Below are 25,041 nucleotides of genomic sequence, written 5' to 3'. Positions count from 1 at the left end.
CTTCCTCCGTCCATTCACCCCAAACTGTTTTTTCTTTCATTCAGTACAACCGCAATGCATGATGGTATATATTGCTGGTTAGTGACTATCGGTTGTACTTTTTTTTTTAACAGTATACTGCAGGTGTAAAGACTTAAACCTACCACTCATGATGTTTCAGTGTAACTAAAAACCACGGTGGCACGGTGATGTAGTGGTTAGCACGGTCGCCTCACAGCAAGAAGGTTCTGGGTTCGAACCCAGCGGCTGCCGTGGGCCTTTCTGTGTGGCGTTTGCATGCTCTCCCTGTGTCTGCGTGGGTTTCCTCCACAGTCCAAAGACATGCGGTTAGGTTAATATAGGACGGCCTTGGGGTGAGGTGCCCTTGAGCGAGGCACCTAACTCCCAACTGCTCCCTGGGTGCTGTTAGCATGGCTGCCCACTGCTCTGGGTATGTTTGTGTGCGCTCATTGCTCATGTGTGTTCACTGCTTCAGTGAAATTTCACAAAGTGTGTGATGAATAAAGTTGTGCTTTCTTTCTTAATTTGGATTTTGTTTGTAACCAAGAGAAAACCTGGATATTTTTGGTGAACTAGACACATGGGCTAAGCTCATGCTTCCTAAAACATCCCCCAGGTGTCTTAAAGTGCATGTTCAGCACACAGTATCGCATTTCTCATAGGGGTTAAATTAAGAACACCACACATCAAATGTATTTAAATATGACAAAACCATTTTAATATAAATGATCATGTGGAGATACGAGCTCAATTTATTCTTGTCTTTGCAAGAGAAACTGTACATAATACACAAAAACTATAACTTCAGCTTGCTGGCAGAAACCTCTTTCTGTTTCTTCTTTTTGGCAGCCTGATCCTTTGAGCCCTTGATCTGACTCCTGACTTGGTCTTGAAGTTGGGAGAAGAAGGCTTGAGACGAGCGCAGTGCTTTGTCCATCCCATCATCCTGCGAGGTGCGACAACAAAATACAGGCAGTAGCTTACAAGTGTGTTTAACACAAAATTGAAAGATCGGCAAAGAACAAGCAGCTGTTTGCCAAAGACAACAGAAAAAAAATAGGGGTTATATTCCTTCTCTGGTTATTTAACTGTTTTAAAAAAAATCTAATAGTCTGGGCATTAAACCTGCTCTCTGTCGAGCTACTGATTGGTTCACCCTGCAAGATAAACATACCTCCCATCATTACCTTCTCTAAAATGTTACCCAAGTTAATAGCAGAAAAATCCCTGACCCAAAGGTCACTGAGAGAACAAAGCAAAACACTAACCGTGAGCACTTTGGCTTTCCCTCCTTTCGTAAGTTTCTTCAGAGTCTCTTCCACTTGTGCCTTTGACTTTTTCTTGATCTTTCCTTCACTCGCAGCTTCTTTAAGCTTCTTCCTCTTCTCACGTTCCTGGATCTTCACCCGCTTCAGCTTCTTCTTCTTGCGTCTCTCCCGTTTCTTATCGGTGGCTGTTTTCTCCGAGTCACCGAGAATGGCTCCAGCCTTGTTCTTCTCCTGAAGGATCAGAATATACAGTAAGTGGACAGCAAGTTATTTTGGTAGAACAGAAACTTGAGATCTCTCTTCCAAAGGTGCTCTGAAGAACCAGAGTAGAAAGACTTTCTATTCAACCAGTCAACAACAAGGAGCAATAACAAACACCAACCTTGATTTCCTCAGGAGCCAAAAGAGTGGCGTTGCTGACGCTGACTGGAGCCACTTCCTCCATCGTGATCGAAGGCAGATTGGACACCACCTTCACCTCAGGAATGTGCTGTAAAAAAAGCAGACGGGACAAACCATTACGTGAACAAATACTAAGTGAGGAAGGAAGGTCATGTGGCCCAAAGCTCAACAAATCAGGACCAAACAGACTTACTGGTTTTGGTGTAAAGTGGAAGTTGGAAAGTGCATCCAGTTTGAGGAAGAGTGAGTCCATAAGCTTCTGAATTTCTACATGAGCCAGATTCTCCTCTTCCTCAGTCTTGCCCTGAAACACAAAATAAATAACTCTTTTAATTTACTTTTAACTTGGCAGCTTGACCTAAAACATCATCAGATTATCACACAAGTCCTAAAATTAGATAAAGAGAACCCAGTTAAACAAATGAGACAAAAAAATTATACTTGGTCATTTATTTATTGAGGAAAATGATCCAATATTACATATCTGTGAGTGGCAAAAGTACGTGAACCTTTGCTTTCAGTATCTGGTGTGACCCCCTTGTGCAGCAATAACTGCAACTAAACATTTCCGGTAACTGTTGATCAGTCCTGCAGACCGGCTTGGAGGAATTTTAGCCCATTCCTCCGTACAGAACAGCTTCAACTCTGGGATGTTGGTGGGTTTCCTCACATGAACTGCTCGCTTCAGGTCCTTCCACAACATTTTGATTGGATTAAGGTCAGGACTTTGACTTGGCCATTCCAAAACATTAACTTTATTCTTCTTTAACCATTCTTTGGTAGAACGACTTGTGTGCTTAGGGCTGTTGTCTTGCTGCATGACCCACCTTCTCTTGAGATTCAGTTCATGGACAGATGTCCTGACACTTTCCTTTAGAATTCGCTGGTATAATTCAGAATTCATTGTTCCATCAATGATGGGAAGCCGTCCTGGCCCAGATGCAGCAAAACAGGCCCAAACCATGATACTACCACCACCACCATGTTTCACAGATGGGATAAGGTTCTTATGTTGGAATGCAGTGTTTTCCTTTCTCCAAACATAACGCTTCTCATTTAAACCAAAAAGTTCCATTTTGGTCTCATCTGTCCACAAAACGTTTTTCCAATAGCCTTCCAGGGTGTCTGCAGGCTTGAACAAGTTCAATTTAAGACTTTTTAAGACCATAGCAGGTTAAATTTAAGACTTATGCCGCACAAAAAAAAAGAAAATTGGGAGAGCCTGAATTACTTTCGAAATAACAAAATTTATCATCATTCACCAATGAACTCATTACATCCCTAGGGTGCGCTCTTGCATTAATGAGGAACTAAGTTGCAGTGGAGCCAAAGACATCCCGCAAATCACTTGAGGATGAGGCATTCGATTCCGTACGGTTTGCGTGTTGTAGCGTTACAGTTTGCACGGAGTTAGCTGATACACCATCTCGAGATGTGCTTGGACCTGACAACGGTGAACAAAATTGAGTGATGGCATGCAATTGTTGCAGACTTTTATGGGCAGCCTGGTGCTTCTCTGCTTTCGCGTGCGATTCCGGTGCCTTTACACCCAGGGTGCCGAGTTTGAGTGTTCTTTTGCACAATGTGCAGTACGCCTCAAACGGATTGTTTGGTACACGTTTTAACCAGTCTACGAAATCACTGCGTTCAAGCCAGCAGTCGTTAAACTTGCATTTGCCCATTTTGCTACAAACCGTGACAATAGGGCTGTGCGATATGGGAAAAAATGAATATCCCGATACATTTTCTCCATTTCACGATATACGATATATATCTCGATATATTTAAATCTCCTCTAAAGGACCCCATGAAATCTAACTTTTACTCTTTACTGTTTTCACTACAATCCCTGCAGATTAAATAACATTCTTGGTTAACTTTACAGGTGGTTTTCAACAACACATTTTAAATTTTCATGTTGGTGATTAATCACAATTGAATTGAAATAAGACTATTTTTATTCAACAAAGATGTGGCACAAACTGCAAAAACAATCTTGAAAATTGCAACAAAGGGGCAGTACAATACAGAGCTGCTCAGAGCTCAAACCAATAAAGTGCAAGCTCAACACTGAGAAAGACATTTAGCCTAAATAAGAAAAGTGCTCATTCATTAAATTATTTTAAAAAATAGATCTCCAAGCTATTAACCTGACTACTGAGAACCACTGGAACATTCACAATAGAGAGAGAGATTGAGGGAGAGAAGAGAGAGATCTGCAAAACATCATTTTTCTCTTTGCACACTTTTGAACTGAGTGTTTTCTGGTTCTGCCTCTCAGATGTGTAGAATTCCGGTATTGCCTTCTCTGTAAAATGTCTGCGACCAGGCAACTCATGTTTGGGATCGAGTGTGTTTAGTAATTTTTGGAAGCCTGGTTTTTCCACTATACTAACTGGGATCATGTCTTCGGCAATGACGTTAGTGATTGCATCCGTTATAGCTCTCCATCTCTGACTCGTTTTCTCATATGGGGTGGCTTTGGAGAACGAGGCCGCTATGGTCATTTGTTTAGCTCGTGGGCAAGTAGTTCTGAGTTTAAGAGACTCTTCATACTGTACCGGGTGAGTTTCAGGTGATGGAACATATTTGTAGTGCTGCTACCTTTCGTGATGACAGGGGTTTTTTTGCACACTTTACAAACTGGCACATTTGCTGTTCCACGTCCTCCTCGCGATATCCAAAAAAATGCCGGATGGCTGACCCCTTACTAGTTCTTTTAGGAACCAATTCGTCCACTTCCATTTTTAATTTGTCGCTGAAATTGACAGAGCTTACATGGTAGCCTATGCAAAATCAGCGATTGCACGAACTGAGTCAGCGCTGTAAACCGGAACTCGGAAATCTTCCCGCCGGCAGTGTTGCCAGATACTGCTGATGTTTTCCAGCCCAAAATATGTTCAAAACCCGCTAAAACGCACTTAAAACCGCCCAATCTGGCAACACAACCGAAACTAGAAAATCTTCCCAGAAGTTCCTTTCAGCACCGAGATGCTAACCAATCCCGGGTGACATCTAGGTGCTGAAAGGAACTTCCGGGAAGATTTTCTAACCTAGGTCTTAAATTACCCAAATGAGATTTTAGACCAACAGTGCAAAATATCTCTGTATTTTAGACTTTTTTAGGCCTAAAATTGAAAATGTGTAATTTTAGACTTTTTTAGACTCCGCGGACACCCTGGCCTTCTGGCTTGTCCACGTGATCTTTAGCAAACTGCAGACGAGCAGCAATGTTCTTTTTGGAGAGCAGTGGCTTTCTCCCTGCAACCCTGCCATGCACACCATTGTTGTTCAGTGTTCTCCTGATGGTGGACTCATGAACATTAACATTAGCCAATGTGAGAGAGGCCTTCAGTTGCTGAGAAGTTACCCTGGGGTCTTTTGTGACCTCACCAACTATTACACGCCTTGCTCTTGGAGTGATCTTTGTTGGTCGACCACTCCTGGGGAGGGTGACAATGGTCTTGAATTTCCTCCATTTGTACACAATCTGTCTGACTGTGGATTGGTGGAGTCCAAACTCTTTAGAGATGGTTTTGTAACCTTTTCCAGCCTGATGAGCATCAACAACGCTTTTTCTGAGGTCCTCAGAAATCTCCTTTGTTTGTGCCATGATACACTTCCACAAACATGTGTTGTGAAGATCGGACTTTGATAGATCCCTGTTCTTTAAATAAAACAGGGTGCCCACTCACACCTGATTGTCATCCCATTGATTGAAAACACCTGACTCTAATTTCACCTTCAAATTAACTGCTAATCCTAGAGGTTCACATACTTTTGCTGCTCACAGATATATGTAATATTGGATCATTTTCCTCAATAAATAAATGACCAAGTATATTTTTGTCTAATTTGTATAACTGGGTTCTCTTTATCTACTTTTAGGACTTGTGTGAAAATCTGATGTTTTAGGTCATATTTATGCAGAAATATAGAAAATTCTAAAGGGTTCACAAACTTTCAAGCACCACTGTATATATTATATCCCTCATCAAAAAATTCCTGTGCAGGGACTGACCAATGATGGGTCACGTGACATAAAATAGTTTTACCATTGATTAAGCAACATATCTTATGATGTCAAAAATAAATTTAAAATATGGATATGGTGCGAGTCAGTCACGGTATATCTTGGATATACAGTACCATGAACTGACGTCACAATTTCAAGCTATACGGCCGACTCGAGTGACAGCTGTGGCTCTGCGAGCATTTCTGCGTGTGTAGATCTACATATCATGATAATGTCTAGCGAGGCAAGCGATAGCATGGTACATTGCACATGTGCAGGTTGAAGGTTGCTCCGATGTAAACAACAAACATGGCTGCCTCCAGTGAGTTCATGCCAAGATTCAAATTTATTTGATGAGAGATAATTAACAATTATTCCACGAAATCGAGTCATACATGAGCTGATGAGGTGCTTAGACCCGAGTCGGCTATAAGTCATGTATGACAAGACTGAGTGGAATAACTGTTTTATTCTATCCACATTCACTGGATTTTGGGTAACAGAGCATTTTTATTTTTTGCAAATTCGCTAAATAAAAACTTGATATAAAATGTCTGACAAAATCCTTTCTGCTTAGAATGTAAGCAAACAGGCGAAATGACAGGAGCAATTTATAAAAAAAATGCTGCTATAATAATTCTTGAAAAAAAAAAAAAGATACATTCTTACCATCAAATACTTTTATTCCATATTTTGTTGTTTTTCTTTTTTTTTTGCCGTTTTGTTTTCGAATAGAGCTTTTATTTCATCCTGGGTTGTTTCAACACGCTCTGCCATTTTGTTTTTCTCTACTCACGGTATTGCTGGGTTTCAGTCACATGACTTTTCTTAGCGTTTTTTCCGGAAGTGAAATAGCTGGTGGTCTAAACGGCTGCCGTAGTGCAAATAACTAGCAATAACTTAGAGTACACTCGTAATCTAGAAGCCACAGCTCACTTTAGATATATTCAGAAGATTGCTATGTCCAATGGAATCGACCCCTACAGTCCGGGAAAGAAGGATTTGTCATACGATCTCGAAAACTACCCTTCAGTCGAGTTCCCTGACATCTCGAACTATCTGGTGTTGCAGACGTCCTTCTACACCGCAAAACAGATGAAAGCGTGGAAGAGTATGGAGGCTTACAACTTTTTTGTACGTGGCTGGGTAAAGGACCTCGGGATCAAGTTGCTGCCGAATGAATCCCGTATTGTTTTTGCTCGTGTATGTATAGGTTTTTTTTCAAGCTTTTCATTTGCGTCTTTACAACGAAGCGCTGCAAGTTGAAGTGTAAACAAACAACAGTTTGCTTGATTCTCACTTGTGCTGGCTCTTATCTCTCAGGTAAATCATTCACAAAGATCATCAGAAACCCCTTTAAAGACCTGGATCTTAGTTAAACAAGACGGAGAAGTGATCACGTCGCATTGTAACTGTACGGCTGGGGAAGAATTTTGTCGCGACCTTCATGCATACGGACTTTGTGAGGAGGAAACAAACAAACAACTGGGGACTTTAGCGCTTCGTGACTAAAAAAAAGTACCGTAAAATAACAACACACAGCAAGAAAAGTCCTTGGAAAACACTAAGGCCAGAGCTGAGAGGGAAATACAAACCTTTCACCAAGTGATCACTGCAAACTCGAGCGTGCTTCGACTCGGCTCCCTTCAATTTCAGTGAGAGGTTCAAAAGCCACCTTTCTCAACGTCTTTTTGTGAAATCCTGTGTTCGTTCACCATTTTTATTAGGTCACGGGGAACCCTGAAGAAACTTTTATCAGTTTCATGGTTTGATCGATTTGAACAACCTAAAACAATGCAAGCGTAAGGTATTTTTCCCGCGAGTAATGCACCTTCTCCGTACAAACGCTTTGTCAACTGAGCTTTGGTAGACCACCAGCTAAAGTTTTGAACAATTAACAAGGCGGATGTGATTTACACCGCACGACAGGACCAATTAAATCATTTTTGTAAGTTGTGTCAAAATGGTTTGTAAGACAAAGTTTCAGTAATGCATGTGTGTTGATAAAACTCCAGAAAAGGCAAAAGTTCAGAGACGGATAAAAGCGCAAAATGATGACTAAATGGCGAACGAGAGCCTCGTCAAGGCCCAAGTATACATTTGTGCACAGGTGTCTCCAAAGCATACTCGATTTTCTGCTGAACGTGTACGCGTCTGTGAATGCCTTTATTGAATATCCTCTTCACCTCCCGGCTGATCTGTAAGTAAAACAATCCCCCAAATAAGATAGAAACAAGAGTACCAAAGGCATGGGGCGGCAGTTTGCAACTCGAGAGAGCACGATCTTCTTTAATGTTTAATACTATTCTTGAAATAAAAATTAGAATGTTCTAAAATAGTTTTTTAAAACGTTCTTCTTCTGTATTTTGCGCTTTGACTACGCTCACCGACTGGACGGCGTACACACGCCCGGATTCACACATGCGCAGTCGACGCACACAGTCTGTGCAGACACACAATCTGGGTGCTGCGTAGACTGTGTGTATGATGAAATTTGCGTCATGGGCACCTTGCATGCGCAGTGTGACGTCCACTGAAGTGCACTTGGGCCTTAAGGGTGGAGTTTATTAAATCAGCCACTGCACCAATTCATAACACAAACACACAGATTAACACTTCCTGATAGGGAACGATTTCTTTTATCCTAACTGAATGGCTAGTTTTATTGTGTTATGACTTGAAATGTAATCTGTATATAAAATCTCAGTAACTCATGCCAATTAAAGTGTATGTAATGCCTTATTGTAATGCTTTAAAATGAATCTGTATCATTAGTAACGACCAAAATGAATTAATAAAGTGGGGGGGAAAATATTAATTCTTTGTTATTTTATCATCAAGCACAAAACTATCAATAAATCGCGGCTTCTGGATCCCTGAAAAAGGCAGCCTTGCCTCAGGGCTAGTCTCGCACGACGTCACGCGTGGAACCCCAGTTATCTGGGTCATTTCTGTTTATCTGACTCCGAGCTTGTTTACTCGCTGAAATTGGATATTGTTGACTGAATCTTACAAAAATAACGATGGGAAAGCGCCGAATTGTATTTGGACGTTCAAATCCATATACAACAGGACATTCAGTTAATGAATTTCCGAGAAATGACACTAATCTAAAGCGGCAGTGGGTGAAGTTTGTGCAAATGAAGCAGGCAGATTTTGTGTCGCCTACTAATAATAATGGATTCATCATCACCAGAACGACCACATGGGAATTATTGGAGCAAAAAGAAACCCATTTATTGAATAAATGGCATTTGATCTGGCATTCAGACAGTTCATCAATTCCCCCATTATCACCCACTTCATATTTTCTTTCAGTAATTATTATGAATAAGTATACATTTTAAAGATTATATATTTCTGCATTTACTGAGGTACATGTAAATATTTTCCCTATATTCTGCAGCGGCCAGCTTAGAATAAAAATCCTCAAACCAATCTGTGTTTCCAATTCTCTCTGGCTGGTGGTGCGCTATCGGCGGTGAGTGGGACTGTCGTGAACTGACAGTTTCTCGTCTTGGGGACTTGAAAAGATAACCATTTACTCCGGAATATCCTTGATAAATCACCTGTCCCTTCATCCGATATATAAGAATCCCAATCACTATCAGAATTCTCTCCAAAACATGATTCCGTATCGAGACTGGTCAAAAACACTGCTGCGCACGGAAACGAAATTGATACCTGAACTGTTACACGTGTGATGTCACGCACCCCTTCGGGATCTTCCGATTCAGTCTCGGCAGATTCCGTGAAAATAGAAAATCAATAAGATCAGCCTATCAATTTATGGCCTTTTGGATTCAGCTGTGGTTCGAAAACACATGGTCAATCAACATAACGATTGCTACTTTGTACAAGGAAAAAAAAGTGTGCTTTAGGGGCATTACATTCACTTTAATTCTACAATTTGAAACTGATCAATAGAGATTTCCATTCTGTAAATCAAGAGCTCTCATAACTCTCAACTAACAGCATTTTCATGAACACCAAATCTCTTGAGTAAACACTCTTTTGAATGATTGACAGATGAATCTGTTTGTTCGAGTCCCAGTGGCCAAAACCCTTCAAGTACACACGTGTGCTGGTTCAGATTACTGGAAACGCTGCTGGTGGAAAAAGCTCACCTGGTTCTGCTTGATGTACTCCTGCTCGTAAACTTCAGCCAGACTCAGCTTGCTCTTTTCGTGGTCCAGCGTCAGCCTTTTCTTATACTCGAATGCCTCTTCCTTTGGCTTCTCCTTCCTCACAACATCGTCCCAGGCCTAACACACAACCACAGGTTAACTAACGGTGTGGTTACAGGTTTGTTTCCCTGATATGAAGGGTGGAAATGCACAAACCTGGTCTTTTATTCTCTGCTTGATGATCTCTTCAAGCTGCAGCGTCGTCTCCTCCGTAACCGCAGGCGCTTTAGGAAGTAAGAAAATAAATAAATGAAATGAATGAATGAATAAATAAATAAACAGTTATCCTTGAGTCAGGATGTGTTTAATGTCTGGCGTGTTGTTTGAAGTTAATGTCATTAACACGTTATGGAAATCTCACATGTGCAAAATCTTTTCCCAAACTTTCACACACGTACTTCTAATTACATTATTAAGCCACAAAATCTCATGGAAAAGATGCCATTATTAAACAAATAACAGGGACATCCCTTATTTACACATTTTCATATCATCATCAAGTCAACTGTAAAACTTATTCGCTCAGCCTGACGATCCGTGATCGATGTAAACTGGATTTTTGCCGGAGAGAGGTCTTTACCCATCCGAGATGCTTGATCAAAATCCACATCCTCCTCCAGCATGCTGTTCTCTGGCCGAGTCTGTGCCGTCACCTCTCCGCTCAGCTGCCATGGCTTCTCCGCTAACGCTGCCTTCTCCAACTCACTGATCTTCTCTGCCATCTGTTTCACATTCAATCAATACACTGTTTTTACAACTCAATCAGGCACATGAGAGAAATGAGGGTAAATATTTAAGCCGTTAAAATATCAGTAATTATTATACATACGGGCCATTTTTTCCATGGAATAAAAACATTTATTTTTTTCGTGGTGCGGTTTCCATCAAATCCTGCGCTCTGATTGGCTGGCAAGCGGGTCCGTATCCTACGATACGGACCCCGGTTACGGACCTCTGGCGACTCGCTCGTTCACAACAACAACAAAAATAGTAGAATTTTTTTGTCAACATTTTTTAAAAATAAGATTTATTTCTAAGATTATCAAAAATCGTATACATTTTTGCCAGCATTTCTCAGGAGAATAGCATTAATTTTACAGCATGGATAGCGATAACGACAGTCTTCACAGCGAAAGTGAGTTTTACTACCCTGAGGAAGAAGAAATAAAAGAAAACGTTTCAGGAGAAAACTAAAAACCTGTAACTGTTGCTAACGCCAAGCAAAAACATGGCTGAATCCTGAATGACTCCTATTTGTATAAATAGGGGACGACATAGGCAGCAAAATGTAGTTTATTTCCTGCCATGGAAGTGCACTTGTATACCGAGGAGGAAGCCATTTGCATTACAGCTGTGAATGAGGATTCAAAATGGCGGCTCGGCTCGGTTTTCCCTTTCAGGCGCTCTCGTTTTCTGTTAGAATTTGGTAAAGAAAAAATAAATATATTATTTACCAGCTTAAGGTCAGTCAGTATGGTGAAATACCGTGACCTCGGTCACGGTATTTCACGATACAGACCTCCCAGCTGATAAAGAACATATGTACAGTATTCTATTCCCTTCTAGCAGCTTTATTGATGGCATGCAATATTGTTGTCATATTGCTTATCCTCCATGTATTACGCCACTCTCCCCAGTGGAGAATGAGTGTGCAATATTGTTATAATATTGCATGTTGTCAAGACAACACAACATCACGCTTCAGAACTCATGCAAAGACCCAATGACAAAACTTTTCTGTTGCGCATGCGCACAATCATTTCTTTTTTTTTTTAATAACAATGTTTTTACTGGTTTTCAACACGTTACAAAATAAGGTACAAAAACCAGCACACAATGCTAACACTATAATATAACAGATATGTCTTCCTCCCACCCCAGATAAGCCACCCTCCCCCCAAACTCAAACACCCTTATTCTCTCTCATTTTACAATCATATAATTAAAAAGAAGTCATATCACGTTAGTACAGAGTAAAAATTTAAAAATTAAAAAAAATAAAAATAAAATAATAATAATAATAATAATAATGGGCGGCACCGTGGCGTAGTGGTTAGCGCTGTCGCCTCACAGCAAGAAGGTCCGGGTTCGAGCCCCGTGGCCGGCGAGGGCCTTTCTGTGTGGAGTTTGCATGTTCTCCCCATGTCCGCGTGGGTTTCCTCCGGGTGCTCCGGTTTCCCCCACAGTCCAAAGACATGCAGGTTAGGTTAACTGGTGACTCTAAATTGACCATAGGTGTGAATGTGAGTGTGAATGGTTGTCTGTGTCTATGTGTCAGCCCTGTGATGACCTGGCAACTTGTCCAGGGTGTACCCCGCCTTTCGCCCGTAGTCAGCTGGGATAGGCTCCAACTTGCCTGCAACCCTGTAGAACAGGATAAAGCGGCTAGAGATAATGAGATGAGATAACACATCAAGATTTCAGCCTCAAACATCTTCCGGGGTCTACCATAATGGTATAGATTAGTCTAGGTTCTCCGACTGTAGGTGTTCTTCTATGTCTTCATTTTTAATAAAGTCAGTGAATGGTTTCCATATCCCTTCATACATGTTCAGTTTGTTTTTTAAAAAGTATATATATGTTATTCTCTCCATTGACCTGCATTGTGCCATACACTTAATCCAAGCTCCTATTGTGGGTGCTGTTTCTTTCTTCCAATTCAGTGTGATCAGGCACTTTGCCTGTAGTATAGCAAAATTAATAAATGTGGACTCTCCAGCTCTCAGATTAAGAGCTGCTGGATACAGGTGTAACAAAATCATTGTGGGGTTTAATGAAATGTTTACAGATAAAATGGTTGTGATTTTATCCATCACCTCCTTCAAAAATTTTCTGATCTTGTCACGCTCCCAAATACAATAAATGTCCCTTCAGCCTCGCTACACTTAAAACACGTATCAGGTATATTGCTACTGTACCTGTGTAGCTTAAAGTGCACATCACGGGTAAATTCAGGAGCAAGATCAATGTAATTCTCCTATTTTATAATAAACTTTGGTCAAATATCTGTCACATTTTGCATTTTGTGCAATTTTTTTTTTACCTTGCGCAATACCAGAAAAATTCAGTTGAAATCAAGCCACTTGAGGCGAATTGGTCCGCCTCTGAAAAAACTTGGCATTTGGATTTCCCGGGAAACACTGATTTTCGTGGCGTCACGTGCGGGACGCCTCCCTCTGACAGCGCTGGTTTGTTTATGAGAAAACGACCTGGTGGTTTTCTGCAAATTTCTTCAATGTTATCACGTAATTATTAAAATGGTTAACAGATGTATCGTAGGAGGGTGTAGCAACACCAATCTTGATGGGATTAGTACTCATCGTTTTCCAAAAGACCGGACAATGAGAGAGAAATGGGAGCGCTTCGTGCGCGGCTCCCGGAAGCCAATGACCAAAGCAGAGCCGAGAAAAAGACCAAGAAAATCGGCAGTTCATAAGTTGACTGTTGCCAGGGTAAGAAATAAGAGAGACTATACTCTAAATTAGGTGTTCCTGTGTTTGTGTGGTACACGGATAATGTTATTTATTGACACACGCAAAAGTAAACACGAAAGCGCTGGGCGATAATACACTTAGGTTAGATAGAACTTTATTGATCCCTTTGAGAGGGTTCCCTCAGGGAAATTAAAAAGATACAGTCCACAGCCTGGTAAAAAGCAACCAAAGTAGAGTCCAAAGTAGCATGGTTAAAGTCCCCAGAAATGATGATAAATGCCTCAGGGTGCTGTGTCTGCAGCCTTGCTGTGACAGAGTGAATCCCCTCACATGCAGCGGCTGCGTCTGCCCTCGGAGGGATGTAAACACAGATGGTGATGCTAACAGCTCCAAGTCCGGGCAACATAAGACTGTCTTTATGGAGAAATGTCCCGGGTTACACCAGCAGTTGTTCATATAAATGATGAGTCCCCCACCTTTGCCTTTCCCGCATGCTTTAGCGTCTCTGTCGGCTCTCACAGCAGTGAATCCCCGCAGGTCCACGTTAACATCCGGTACAAGGTGTGTTAGCCAGGTTTCCGTAAAAATAAATAAGCTGCTCTCCCAGTAAATCCGCTGGTTGTTCAGTGCGGATAGCTTGTCGACCTTATTCGGCAGCGAGTTCACATTCCCCATGATAACGGAGGGAATGGATGGTTTGTTGCACCACCGGTTGTCCGCTAGCCTAGCCTTTAGCTTAGCCCCGGCTTTGCAGCCCCTGGGTTTCCTCCTCAGCTTGGCCGGGATGGGGTGTCGTATCCTGGCTCGTCCCATTGTTTTCAGGGCCAGCAGCTCCTCTCTCGAATAAGCGAGAAAACTGGCTCCTGGTTGTGTGTTAAAGTTACAAATATCCATGGGATATGAAGAAAAACACACTATGTCTTCATAAGAAGAGCAGAAAAGTAAAAAGGTGGGAAAAAAAAGAAGTTTAAAAGAGTTAAAAACTACAGAGCTACTGGAGAGGCAGCCGTCTCACACAGCGCCCAAGGTCACATTTTCTTTACATTTTACTTCACATGCATCAAGGGATATGCGTGTCAGGGCTTGAGATCTTGGGACCTGTCAAACACATTAAATGCATATACAACCCTGCTTAGCCGATTCCATGTGTGTAGCTTATGAAATCTTTCTCCTACAGTAGCCAGTACTCTTCTAAATGAATATATAAATACATAATAGTAATTAGAAAAAATATCATTTATGTAACAATAGATAGATGAGCATTGATACATGAATCCATGGGTTTAGAAGCTCAGTCGACAATTCCATATTTCAATGTAAAATTGCTAGCTGCTAAACTTGGTCTACACAGGCTGTGCACTGAAACCGTGCAAGCTCGCGCAGCCTGCTGGCGGATCCGCACGTGACGTCACGAATCTGGCTCCAGACTCCCTTGGGATTTTTCCAGACGTGTTTTGTTATTTTATTTTTTTCTGCTGTAGACAGATGGCCTTGTGCAAAATTACCTTTCTGGATGAGTGTGTAAAGGGACATACTTTCATAAAAAAAAAATGAAATTGGTCCAGGATATGCACTTTAACGGGGGTAATGCAAGTTCACATTAGCCAGTTGTATTAAAGTAACTTTAAATTAGTGTTGGCTGTTTGTGTCTGTGCCTCCTTGCAGGCTTTGGTCCAGTCGTTAATAGAAATATCTGTTTTTAATTCTGCCTTCCATGTATTGAGTTTAAAATGTTGAGGTCTCATTAGAACCAGACGCGAGCCAGTTATATATTAGTGAAATCCAGCCTATTGTACGCTTGTTAGTAACAATTTCCTCTAGAGGTGTAAGTGGAGGATTTATTAATGACTTATTTTGTGCTGAGATAAAAAGTTCCGCAATTGCAGATATTTAAAGAAGTGTTTCTTAGGAATATTATGCAAGCGAGAAATTTCCTCGAAAGACATTAGAACCTCCTCCCTGTATAGGTCAGCTATTTTACTTAGCCCATTCTTTGCCCACAAGTTGAATCCAGCATCCAACTTGCCTGGTTTAAAATTAGCCACTACCATAAATTGGACTGAACTATGACAGAGAGTTTGATATTTTCATGTGTTTCTTTACCTCATACCATACAGTTAGGTCCATAAATATTTGGACAGAGACAACATTTTTCTAATTTTGGTTCTGTACATTACCACAATGAATTGTAAACAAAATTCAGATGCAGTTGAAGTTCAGACTTTCAGCTTTAATTCAGTGGGTTGAACAACTCATGGACATCACCAGACGCTGTGTTTCCTCCTTTTTAATGCTCTGCCAGGCCTTTACTGCAGCGGTTTTCAGTTGCTGTTTGTTTGTGGGCCTTTCTGTCTGAAGTTTAGTCTTTAACAAGTGAAATGCATGCTCAATTGGGTTGAGATCAGGTGACTGACTTGGCCATTCAAGAATATTCCACTTCTTTGCTTTAATAAACTCCTGGGTTGCTTTGGCTTTATGTTTTGGGTCATTGTCCATCTGTATTATGAAATGCCGACCAATCAGTTTGGCTGGATTTGAGCACACAGTAAGTCTCTGAATACCTCAGAATTCATCCGGCTGCTTCTGTCCTGTGTCACATCATCAATAAACACTAGTGACCCAGTGCCACTGGCAGCCATGCATGCCCAAGCCATCACACTGCCTCCGCCGTGTTTTACAGATGATGTGGTATGCTTTGGATCATGAGCTGTACCACGCCTTCGCCATACTTTTTTCTTTCCATCATTCTGGTAGAGGTTGATCTTGGTTTCATCTGTCCAAAGAATGTTCTGCCAGAACTGTGCTGGCTTGTTTAGATGTTTTTTAGCAAAGTCCAATCTAGCCTTTTTATTCTTGAGGCTTATGAGTGGCTTGCACCGTGCAGTGAACCCTCTGTATTTACTTTCATACAGTCTTCTCTTTATGGTAGATTTGGATATTGATACGCCTACCTCCTGGAGAGTGTTGTTCACTTGGTTGGCTGTTGTGAAGGGGTCTCTCTTCTATTCTGCGATCATCCACCACTGTTGTCTTCTGTGAGTGTCCAGGTCTTTTTGCATTGATGAGTTCACCAGTGCTTTCTTTCTTTCTCAGGATGTACCAAACTGTAGATTTTGCCACTCCTAATATTGTAGCAATTTCTCGGATGGGTTTTTTCTGTTTTCGCAGCTTAAGGATGGCTTGTTTCACCTGCATGGAGGGCTCCTTTTTTTTTTTTAGATTTTTTTTTTTGGGCTTTTTTCACCTTTATTGGATAGAACAGTGTAGAGACAGGAAATGAGCGGGAGAGAGAGAGACTGGGAGGGATCGGGAAATGACCTCGGGCCGGAATCGAACCCAGGTCCCCGGATTTATGGTATGGCGCCTTATCCACCTGAGCCACGACACCCTCACCTGAGCCCTGTGGACACCCTCTAGTGATGTTAAAGGGTTTGGAGGTCACATCATTGGTTAGCACCCTGGCTACAGGGTTTAGATGTAATAATTTAATCCATCTATAAAAATGGTCTCCAAATCTCAAAATAACATCAAAGATATCATTCCATTCAACTCTGTCAAAGGCCTTTTCCGAGTCAAGTGATATAAGAGCCGTATCCCTTTCTCCTCTCTGATTGTGAAGAATATTAAGAACGCGTCTTACATTCTGGAACCCCTGCCTACCCTTTATGAACCCATTTTGATCGTCCCCCACGATATTTGGAAGTACACCCTCCAGTCTCTTTGCCAAAATTTTACTAAGAATTTGTGTGTCTGTATTTATTAAACTTATTGGGCGCATATTCTCACATTTAGTATTACTTTTCCCTGGTTTGGGAAGCAGGATAATTAAGGCCTCTCTCAATGAAGTAGGTAAAAAGGCCATTATAGTAGGATTCTAAATACATCTCGTAGAGAGGGGTTACCAGTTTGTCTTTGAAGTATTTATATAAAATCAATTGGAAGACCGTCTGGTCCTGCTGATTTCCCTGCCTTCAGTGCCCCTACGACTTCTGATATTTCAGCTACCCTTAACTGCCTGTCCAGCATATTTCTACTTTCCTCAGAAATTTTTGGAATATTAAGTTGATCTAAGAATATGGTATGAGTGTTACACTACGTTCACACTGCAAGGCTTAATGCTCAATTCCGATTTTTTTGTGAAATCCGATTTTTTTGTGAGGTCGTTCACATTAACAAATATATGCGACTTGTATGTGATCCTCAGTATGAACGAAAAGCGACCTAAAAGTGTTCCGCATGCGCACTGCAGGATACGACGACGTCACACGCAGTGAGCATGGCCAGTGTTTACGGAAGTAAAACCGCCCGGTTGCGGTATGACTCATCCAATCTAGCTTGAATAGCTGCATCCCCCCAAATGGAAATCAGCTCCCTAACCTCTGCGTCCTTCCATTGAGAAGATTCAGAACCTTCACAGCCCGAAGCGTCCCTCGCATTGATGTCATGCGCAGGGGCGCAGATACGTTTTTTGAACTGGGGGGGGGGGACAAAAAAACTGGGGGGGACAAAGCTGCCAGCAGACCAACCCCAACATGCCTGTCAAACTTGTTGTTAGTAACCATAGCAACCAAGCTCGAGCTCGCAACCTGTGCAGTCTGCGCAGCTCAACCAACCGAATATCAGTCTTTGTTTTGTTTTATGTGAGTTGTTGCAACTATATGTATACACTGCTGTGCACCTCAATAAACCGAATGGTAATTAGTCTTTTGATTTTTCCGTGAGGTTTGCCTTATGCAAAGAAAGACAGCATAGACGTTTTTTCCTCCCTATAAGTGGGGGGGACCGAACGAGGTGAATTTAAATATGACTCGTCCCACCCTCTATCTGCGCCCGTGATTATGCGCCATGTTGTTGTAACTTTTTTTGAGAGACCCGCCGCCTACTTCAGCGCAGAATAGTGACGTTTGTGGCTTGTTGATGACGTGTAAGTCGGATGAATGCGACCTGGCGGTTCAGACTGAAGTCGCATATGAAAAGAGCGGATAGGAATCGGAATTAGCACCACATATCCAAACGGCCTGGGTCGGATTTGAAAAAAATCGGATCTGTGTCATTCATATTGTCAATAAAAGATCGGATACAGGTCACATATGGGCGAAAAGATCGGATTTGAGTCACTTCAGCCTGCAGTGTGAACGTAGCCTTTGTGTTGTATTCAGTTTTATAAAGATTTTTGTAGAAAAGTTCTGAATGTTGCATTGATTTCCAGAGGGTCAGTGAGAACATTCCCATGTGCATCCTCGATATTTGTAATTGTCCTCTCAGTTTGCTGCTGTTTAATGCGCCATGCAAGAAGTCTACCAGGTTTTTCCCCTTGATCATAGTAGCTTTGTCCAAGTCTCATTAAATTTGCCATGGCCTTAGATGATGTTCTCTCATTATATTGAGTCCTTAATACTAATAACCGTTTGTGTGCATCACTGTTATACTCCCTCTCGTGATGGCTCCTGTTCTCTAGTGCTTTAATTTGTAATTCCCTTGATCGTCTGCTTGTATAGCTTACAATTTGACCCCTCATAAATGATTTGAAGGCTTCCCATCTAATTGTAGCAGAGGTCTGGGTTGTGTTAATTTCAAAATAAATATCAATTTGTTCCCCCAGAAACTAGAAATTTTGAATCCTGCATCCATTTAGTCTGGAAACGCCACTTAGGGCATTGATATATCAACTTTGGCTCAACAAAGACCATGGAGACTGTTGCATGGTCTGAAATTACTATGCTATTGGAGTGACAGCCTCTAATATTAGACAGGAGTTCTGCTGACACCAGAAAACAGTCTATTCTAGAATAACGTTTCTAAGTGCTGGAGTAACAGGAGAACTCTCTCACTGTTGGGTTCAAATTTCTCCATATAGCCACCAGATTGAGTTCTTTCATGAAATGGTGTATTGTTTTTCTGGATCTAATATGAGTATTGTCCACTCCGACTGATCTATCCTTGCTTGGATCCAAGACGCAGTTAAAATCTCCAGCAATAATGTTTTTGCCTGGCAATGTTGAGATTCTCAAAAATAAATTGTTATTAAAAAAGTTTACATCATCGGTATTTGGTTCGTAAACATTGATCAAATTAATCTGTGTAGAAAGAAGGAGGCCTTGTATGATTAAAGATCTACCATTATGGTCCTCGATAATTCTTTCAATTTGTAGCGGAATGGATTTATGTATTAAATGTCATGACGCCTCTGGCATTAGTAGAATAAGACGATGTTAGGACATGTCCTGGCCATCTACGTTTTATCTTTGATGACTCATTAGCTAGCAAGTGTGTTTCCTGTAAGAATACTATCTTGGCTTTTAACGGTTTTATCCTATTCGACTTTGGTAAAGCCTAGGTCACAACCGGCCGTACGTGCTCCTACGGCTGGTCTACGTGCAAAAAACGCAAGAAACGCACGGAGGGCGCGCATGTGACGTGCTGATTTTCGAGCCGTAGACTGGCCACGGACCGGCCGCAGAGGTTCTTTGTCATGTCAAACAAACTCTACGGGCACTTACGGTTTTTTCAGGTTGCAAGACAAACTTACGGCCAACGTGCGTCTTTCTCCACGAACAAAAAAAAAAAAAAAAAAAAAAAAAAAGCAGCGATTTGGGAAACGCCAAAAAATCGTATGTCCGGTTGTGACCTAGGCTTAAGTTTATTCAAGCCTCTACAGTTCCATGAAATACATTCAATTAGGATATCCGCCAGTATATGTTTTAGCCTATTATCAAGTTTGGTAGGTTCCCCATTATTAATTGTTATTAATTGCTTCTTTTATGTCTTCCATTTGGGAAGGTATGATGAAAAGGCATTAAATCTGATAAATAAAGTTGGTACCATGCTGCATATGAAGAGAGATTTCCCTGCCCGAACATCCCAAACACACAAACCCCCAACTTGAACACTAGTGCCGCTTTTCCACTACAAACGCGGCTGAGCCGTGCCGTGCTGAGTTGAGCTGAGCGGGGCTGTTGGAGTTGCATTTCGACTACAACCGCGCTGAACCGTGCTGGCTGGAAGTGGGTGGACACATTGGGTGGAGTTAGCGAAAGTGGGTGGACGTCACGTGATGTCGTTAAGCAGCGCAAACAGTGACATCAGTGACAGTGGCGGAACAAGTCAGAGCCGGGCCGGGGGCGGGGCAAATGACCGGGCCCTTTATTAAAGCTTATCATAACATCATTTTAGGCTACAAAATGTCCGCAACTGCTGTGTTTACCAATTTCAACACTACCGGGTGCAACTATGTTATTTAGTACATCAAGTCCTTCAAACGAACATGTAACTCAGAAACAAAAAAACATTAGGCGACATACTGTACATGGCTCATAATAAAACATCAATAGCCTACTGCGCGCATTATTTGAAGGGCATACGACGAGCCTTGCGCTCCGCGAACTCGTCCACGATGCTCTGTATGTCACTGATTCAGTGATCTTTTAAGCGGTAGTCTCACGACCCGGAGAGTAAACAATAAACATGGAGGACATGGAGTCGTTAGTGTTGCTGGTCTTGGTGCTGTGGCTTGTTGTCACCGACAACGCGGACAGATACTGGCAAGAGCGTATAGATGAGGCGAGGCGCATAAGGCTTCAGAAATTCTCGTAATTCGTAATTATTCTCCTTCCGGGTTTGCGGTGTTTACAGATCCCAGCGCGCTCGCGGGGCGTGTGTGGGCATGTGAGGACACTCCTCCTCACCAATCAGTGCACAGGGGAGTGTCTGCTCACGCCCCTAGCCCCACTCGGCACGGTTTGGCTCGCTTCAGCCCCACTCCAAAACGGTGCGAGTTTTAGGGGCTAAGCAGGGCTGAAACGAGCTGAGTCGTGCTGGTTTTTGGTAGTCGAAACGCGAGCCGTGTCGGGCTGAAGTGAGCTGAAGCGAGCTGAAAAAGGGTAGTGGAAAAGGGCCATAGGGTAACCCTTATCAAACTTCTTCCTTCTAATGGCCCTTTTCCACTACCCTTTTTCAGCTCACTTCAGCTCGCTTCAGCTCACTTCAGCCCGACACGGCTCGCGTTTCGACTACCAAAAACCAGCACGACTCAGCTCGTTTCAGCCCTGCTTAGCCCCTAAAACTTGCACCGTTTTGGAGTGGGGCTGAAGCGAGCCAAGCCGTGCCGAGTGAGGTTGGGGGCGTGAGCAGACACTCCCCTGTGCACTGATTGGTGAGGAGGAGTGTCCTCACATACCCACACACGCCCCGCGAGCACGCTGGGATCTGTAAACACCGTAAACCCGGAAGAAGAATAATTACGAATTACGAGAATTTCTGAAGCCTTATGCGCCTCGCCTCATCTATACGCTCTTGCCAGTATCTGTCCGCGTTGTCGGTGACAACAAGCCACAGCACCAAGACCAGCAACACTAACGACTCCATGTCCTCCATGTTTATTGTTTACTATTCGGGTCGTGAGACTACCGCTTAAAAGCTCACTGAATCAGTGACATACAGAGCATCGTGGACGAGTTCGTGGAGCGCAAGGCTCGTCGTATGCCCTTCAAATAATGCGCGCAGTAGGCTATTGATGTTTTATTATGAGCCATGTACAGTATGTCACCTAATGTTTTTTTGTTTCTGAGTTACATGTTCGTTTGAAGGACTTAATGTACAAAATAACATAGTTGCACCCCGTAGTGTTGAAATTGGTAAACACAGTGCATTCAGTGAGGTTTGCACCACCCTCCTTTTATTTCTGACTCTTCCTGTCACCGTTGCAACCTCTGAGCGCTCATTCGTATGCCCTTCAAATAATGTGCGCAGTATAGGCTATTGATGTTTTATTATGAGCCATGTACAGTATCCTAATGTTTTTTGTTTCTGAGTTACATGTTCGTTTGAAGGACTTGATGTACTAAATAACATAGTTGCACCCGGTAGTGTTGAAATTGGTAAACACCGCAGTTGCGGACATTTTGTAGCCTAAAATGATGTTATGATAAGCTTTAATAAAGGGCCCGGTCATTTGCCCCGCCCCCGGCCCGGCTCTGACTTGTTCCGCCACTGTCACTGATGTCACTGTTTGCGCTGCTTAACGACATCACGTGACGTCCACCCACTTTCGCTAACTCCACCCAATGTGTCCACCCACTTCCAGCCAGCACGGTTCAGCGCGGTTGTAGTCGAAATGCAACTCCAACAGCCCCGCTCAGCTCGACTCAGCTCGACTCAGCACGGCACGGCTCAGCCGCGTTTGTAGTGGAAAAGCGGCATAACACTCTGAACACGTCCACACTACGATGAGGAACCATTCTCCTGATTAATTTAACTCTCTTGCTAGTGTTGCTTGAGATTTAATTCCTATCCTTACTGTTATTCACATGAATATAGAAAATTTGTTGTAAATGTTAACCTTAAAGAATGGAGTTTCATAACATCACAAACAGAAATCACATCTTAACTGTAGTGATGAGTTTGTAGTCCCTTAGTTAATTAGTCTCCGGGCCCCGATTCCCCCAACTCCCTGATGCATTTATCCACGTCCATCGGGCTGTCAAAGACGGCTGTTCGCGCTCCGTGGGTCAGCAGCAGCCTGGCAGGGAGGATGATGCGGTGTTTGAGGATCCCCTTGTCCTACAGCCTTTTTCTCACATTGTCGTATTGTCTCTGTAAACTTCTGCAGACAAATCCGGGAGGAATCTGATTTTATTATTTTTGTAGATTCTCTCTTTTTCACCCTGGCGGCTCGAAGTATGCCCCCTGTATCCTTATAATTAAGGCATTTCACAATGAGTGCTCTCGGCGTAGAACCAGGATTTTGGTTTGGTAAGCGATGGGCTCTCTCCAGAACCGGTATCTCCAGATTGTCCGCAATCCATTTCCCCATGTACGAGCATGGGTCGGATCCCTCCTCTTTCTCAGGTATGCCCAGTATGCGCACATTGTTGCGACGGCTCCTGCACTCCAGGTCTTCCACTTTACTGGCTAAACTTTTAGCCTTCTTCTCAAGTTTGGCCACCGTCGTTTGCAGTTTGTTAATGGTGTCCTTCGCTGCAGAAATATGTTGCTCTGCCTCGGAAATGCGGCCGCTGCATTCTTTAATGTCAGATTGCACATTCTTGATAGCCGCCAATACCCCTTCCATTTCTGTATGAAAGTCTTGTTTGAATGACAGTATAACCTTCGTGATGTCCGAGGTAGAGGGATGTTCTGTGCTTTCAGTGGAGTCGGTGTTACCCACCTGTGCAGGTGGCGCATCGCTGTTCTCTTCGGCGTTAGCTGTCGACATGTTTTCTTCATTAAGGAGCCCTCCGTTTGACTTTAGATCGTCCTTGTTCTTTCTCCTTGTCATGTTTGATTGTTCAAGCCTAAATCACGAAACGTTTTACTTTGAAAGGCGGTTAGGAATGTTTAAAGTGCTCAACTTGTAGGATTAGCAACAGAGCAAGAGAAACCACGACTACTCAGCGCGCCGCCATTACCGGAAGTCCGCACAATCATTTCTTTGTCGACCGGGAAAGAGAGAAGATCCAGTGCTCGGTTTAAGCACTAAATAAATAAACTGAAAACTGAAACTAAAAGACGTGCTAAACACCTGAAAGGCTACCAAAACTTCATTATATATTCTTCATACATATTTACAAGAGAAAAACAGACCAATGGACATTGAAAAACTGGAAAAGAGACACGTTGGAGATGTAAAACATCCGCGCTAGCGAGTGACAGTTTGTACACAAACATGGCCACCAGTTTTGCTTCATTAAAAGTGGAAGATTTAAAGAGAAAGACACACTGAACGACCGAAAGGCTACAAAAACTTCACTGGATATTCTTCACGCATATTTACAAGAGAAAAACATACCAATGGACATTGAAAAACTGGAAAAGAGAGCAATAGCGGAAATATTGTCAAAGTTTTATTGGGAGGTGAGGAAAAGTGACGGAAACTTTTACAAGAGGACTTCACTCAGCAAAGCCCTTTTGTTTTGAACAACTGCAATGTAACAATTAACTACGACCAAAAGTAACTTTGAACTTGAACTGTCTACCTGGATATAGCTTGTATACAACTTGGGTTGTTCTTCAGGCTTTTTGGACTTGGACCAGTTTTAGTGTTAGAACTTTGACTTTGTACATTGGCTTGACAGAACGTTGAATTACATTCAAATCAGAATCAGCATTCAATATTGGTAAGTTACCGCCCTGTTCTTAACTTTTTGTAAAATCTATAATTGTTCCATCAAATGTGTATGTATAATATTAATAATAATAATAATAAATAATAATAATAATAATAATATTGGCTGTTTTTTTCATGGTATATCAGATATATTCCATTCAACCACTCGTCTTCAACTCGTTCAATACCATGCTAGCTGAATGGAATATATCTGATATACCACTCAACGTCAGCCAATATTATTTAAATATTCTCATCTCATCATCTCTAGCTGCTTTATCCTGTTCTACAGGGTCGCAGGCAAGCTGGAGCCTATCCCAGCTGACTACGGGCGAAAGGCGGGGTACACCCTGGACAAGTCGCCAGGTCATCACAGGGCTGACACATAGACACAGACAACCATTCACACCTACGCTCAATTTAGAGTCACCAGTTAACCTAACCTGCATGTCTTTGGACTGTGGGGGAAACCGGAGCACCCGGAGGAAACCCACATGGACACGGGGAGAACATGCAAACTCCACACAGAAAGGCCCTCACTGGCCACGGGGCTCGAACCTGGACCTTCTTGCTGTGAGGCGACAGCGCTAACCACTACACCACCGTGCCACCCTATTTAAATATTATAATC

At 42.4% G+C, this 25,041-nt stretch overlaps 1 protein-coding gene across 1 annotated transcript in view; it reads right to left on the bottom strand.

Annotated features, from left to right (window-relative positions):
- Positions 1 to 691: 691 nt before the first annotated feature.
- mphosph10 (M-phase phosphoprotein 10 (U3 small nucleolar ribonucleoprotein)) overlaps positions 692 to 25,041 on the bottom strand; it is a 29,289-nt gene continuing 4,939 nt past the window's right edge. The window contains exons 5-11 of the mRNA XM_060911865.1: positions 10,453 to 10,594; positions 10,029 to 10,096; positions 9,813 to 9,950; positions 1,864 to 1,974; positions 1,651 to 1,758; positions 1,269 to 1,499; positions 692 to 946 (exon numbers count right to left, since the gene is read on the bottom strand). Of these exons, the coding sequence (XP_060767848.1) occupies positions 797 to 946; positions 1,269 to 1,499; positions 1,651 to 1,758; positions 1,864 to 1,974; positions 9,813 to 9,950; positions 10,029 to 10,096; positions 10,453 to 10,594 (948 nt within the window). The 3' untranslated portion in view covers positions 692 to 796. The remainder of the gene's footprint in view (positions 947 to 1,268; positions 1,500 to 1,650; positions 1,759 to 1,863; positions 1,975 to 9,812; positions 9,951 to 10,028; positions 10,097 to 10,452; positions 10,595 to 25,041) is intronic.

This window comes from Neoarius graeffei, chromosome 27, assembly GCF_027579695.1.
Source record: "Neoarius graeffei isolate fNeoGra1 chromosome 27, fNeoGra1.pri, whole genome shotgun sequence".
Classification (NCBI taxonomy): Eukaryota; Metazoa; Chordata; class Actinopteri; order Siluriformes; family Ariidae; genus Neoarius; species Neoarius graeffei.
The sequence above is the reverse complement of the archived record's forward strand: the minus strand, read 5'-3'. Positions and strand labels throughout refer to the sequence as shown.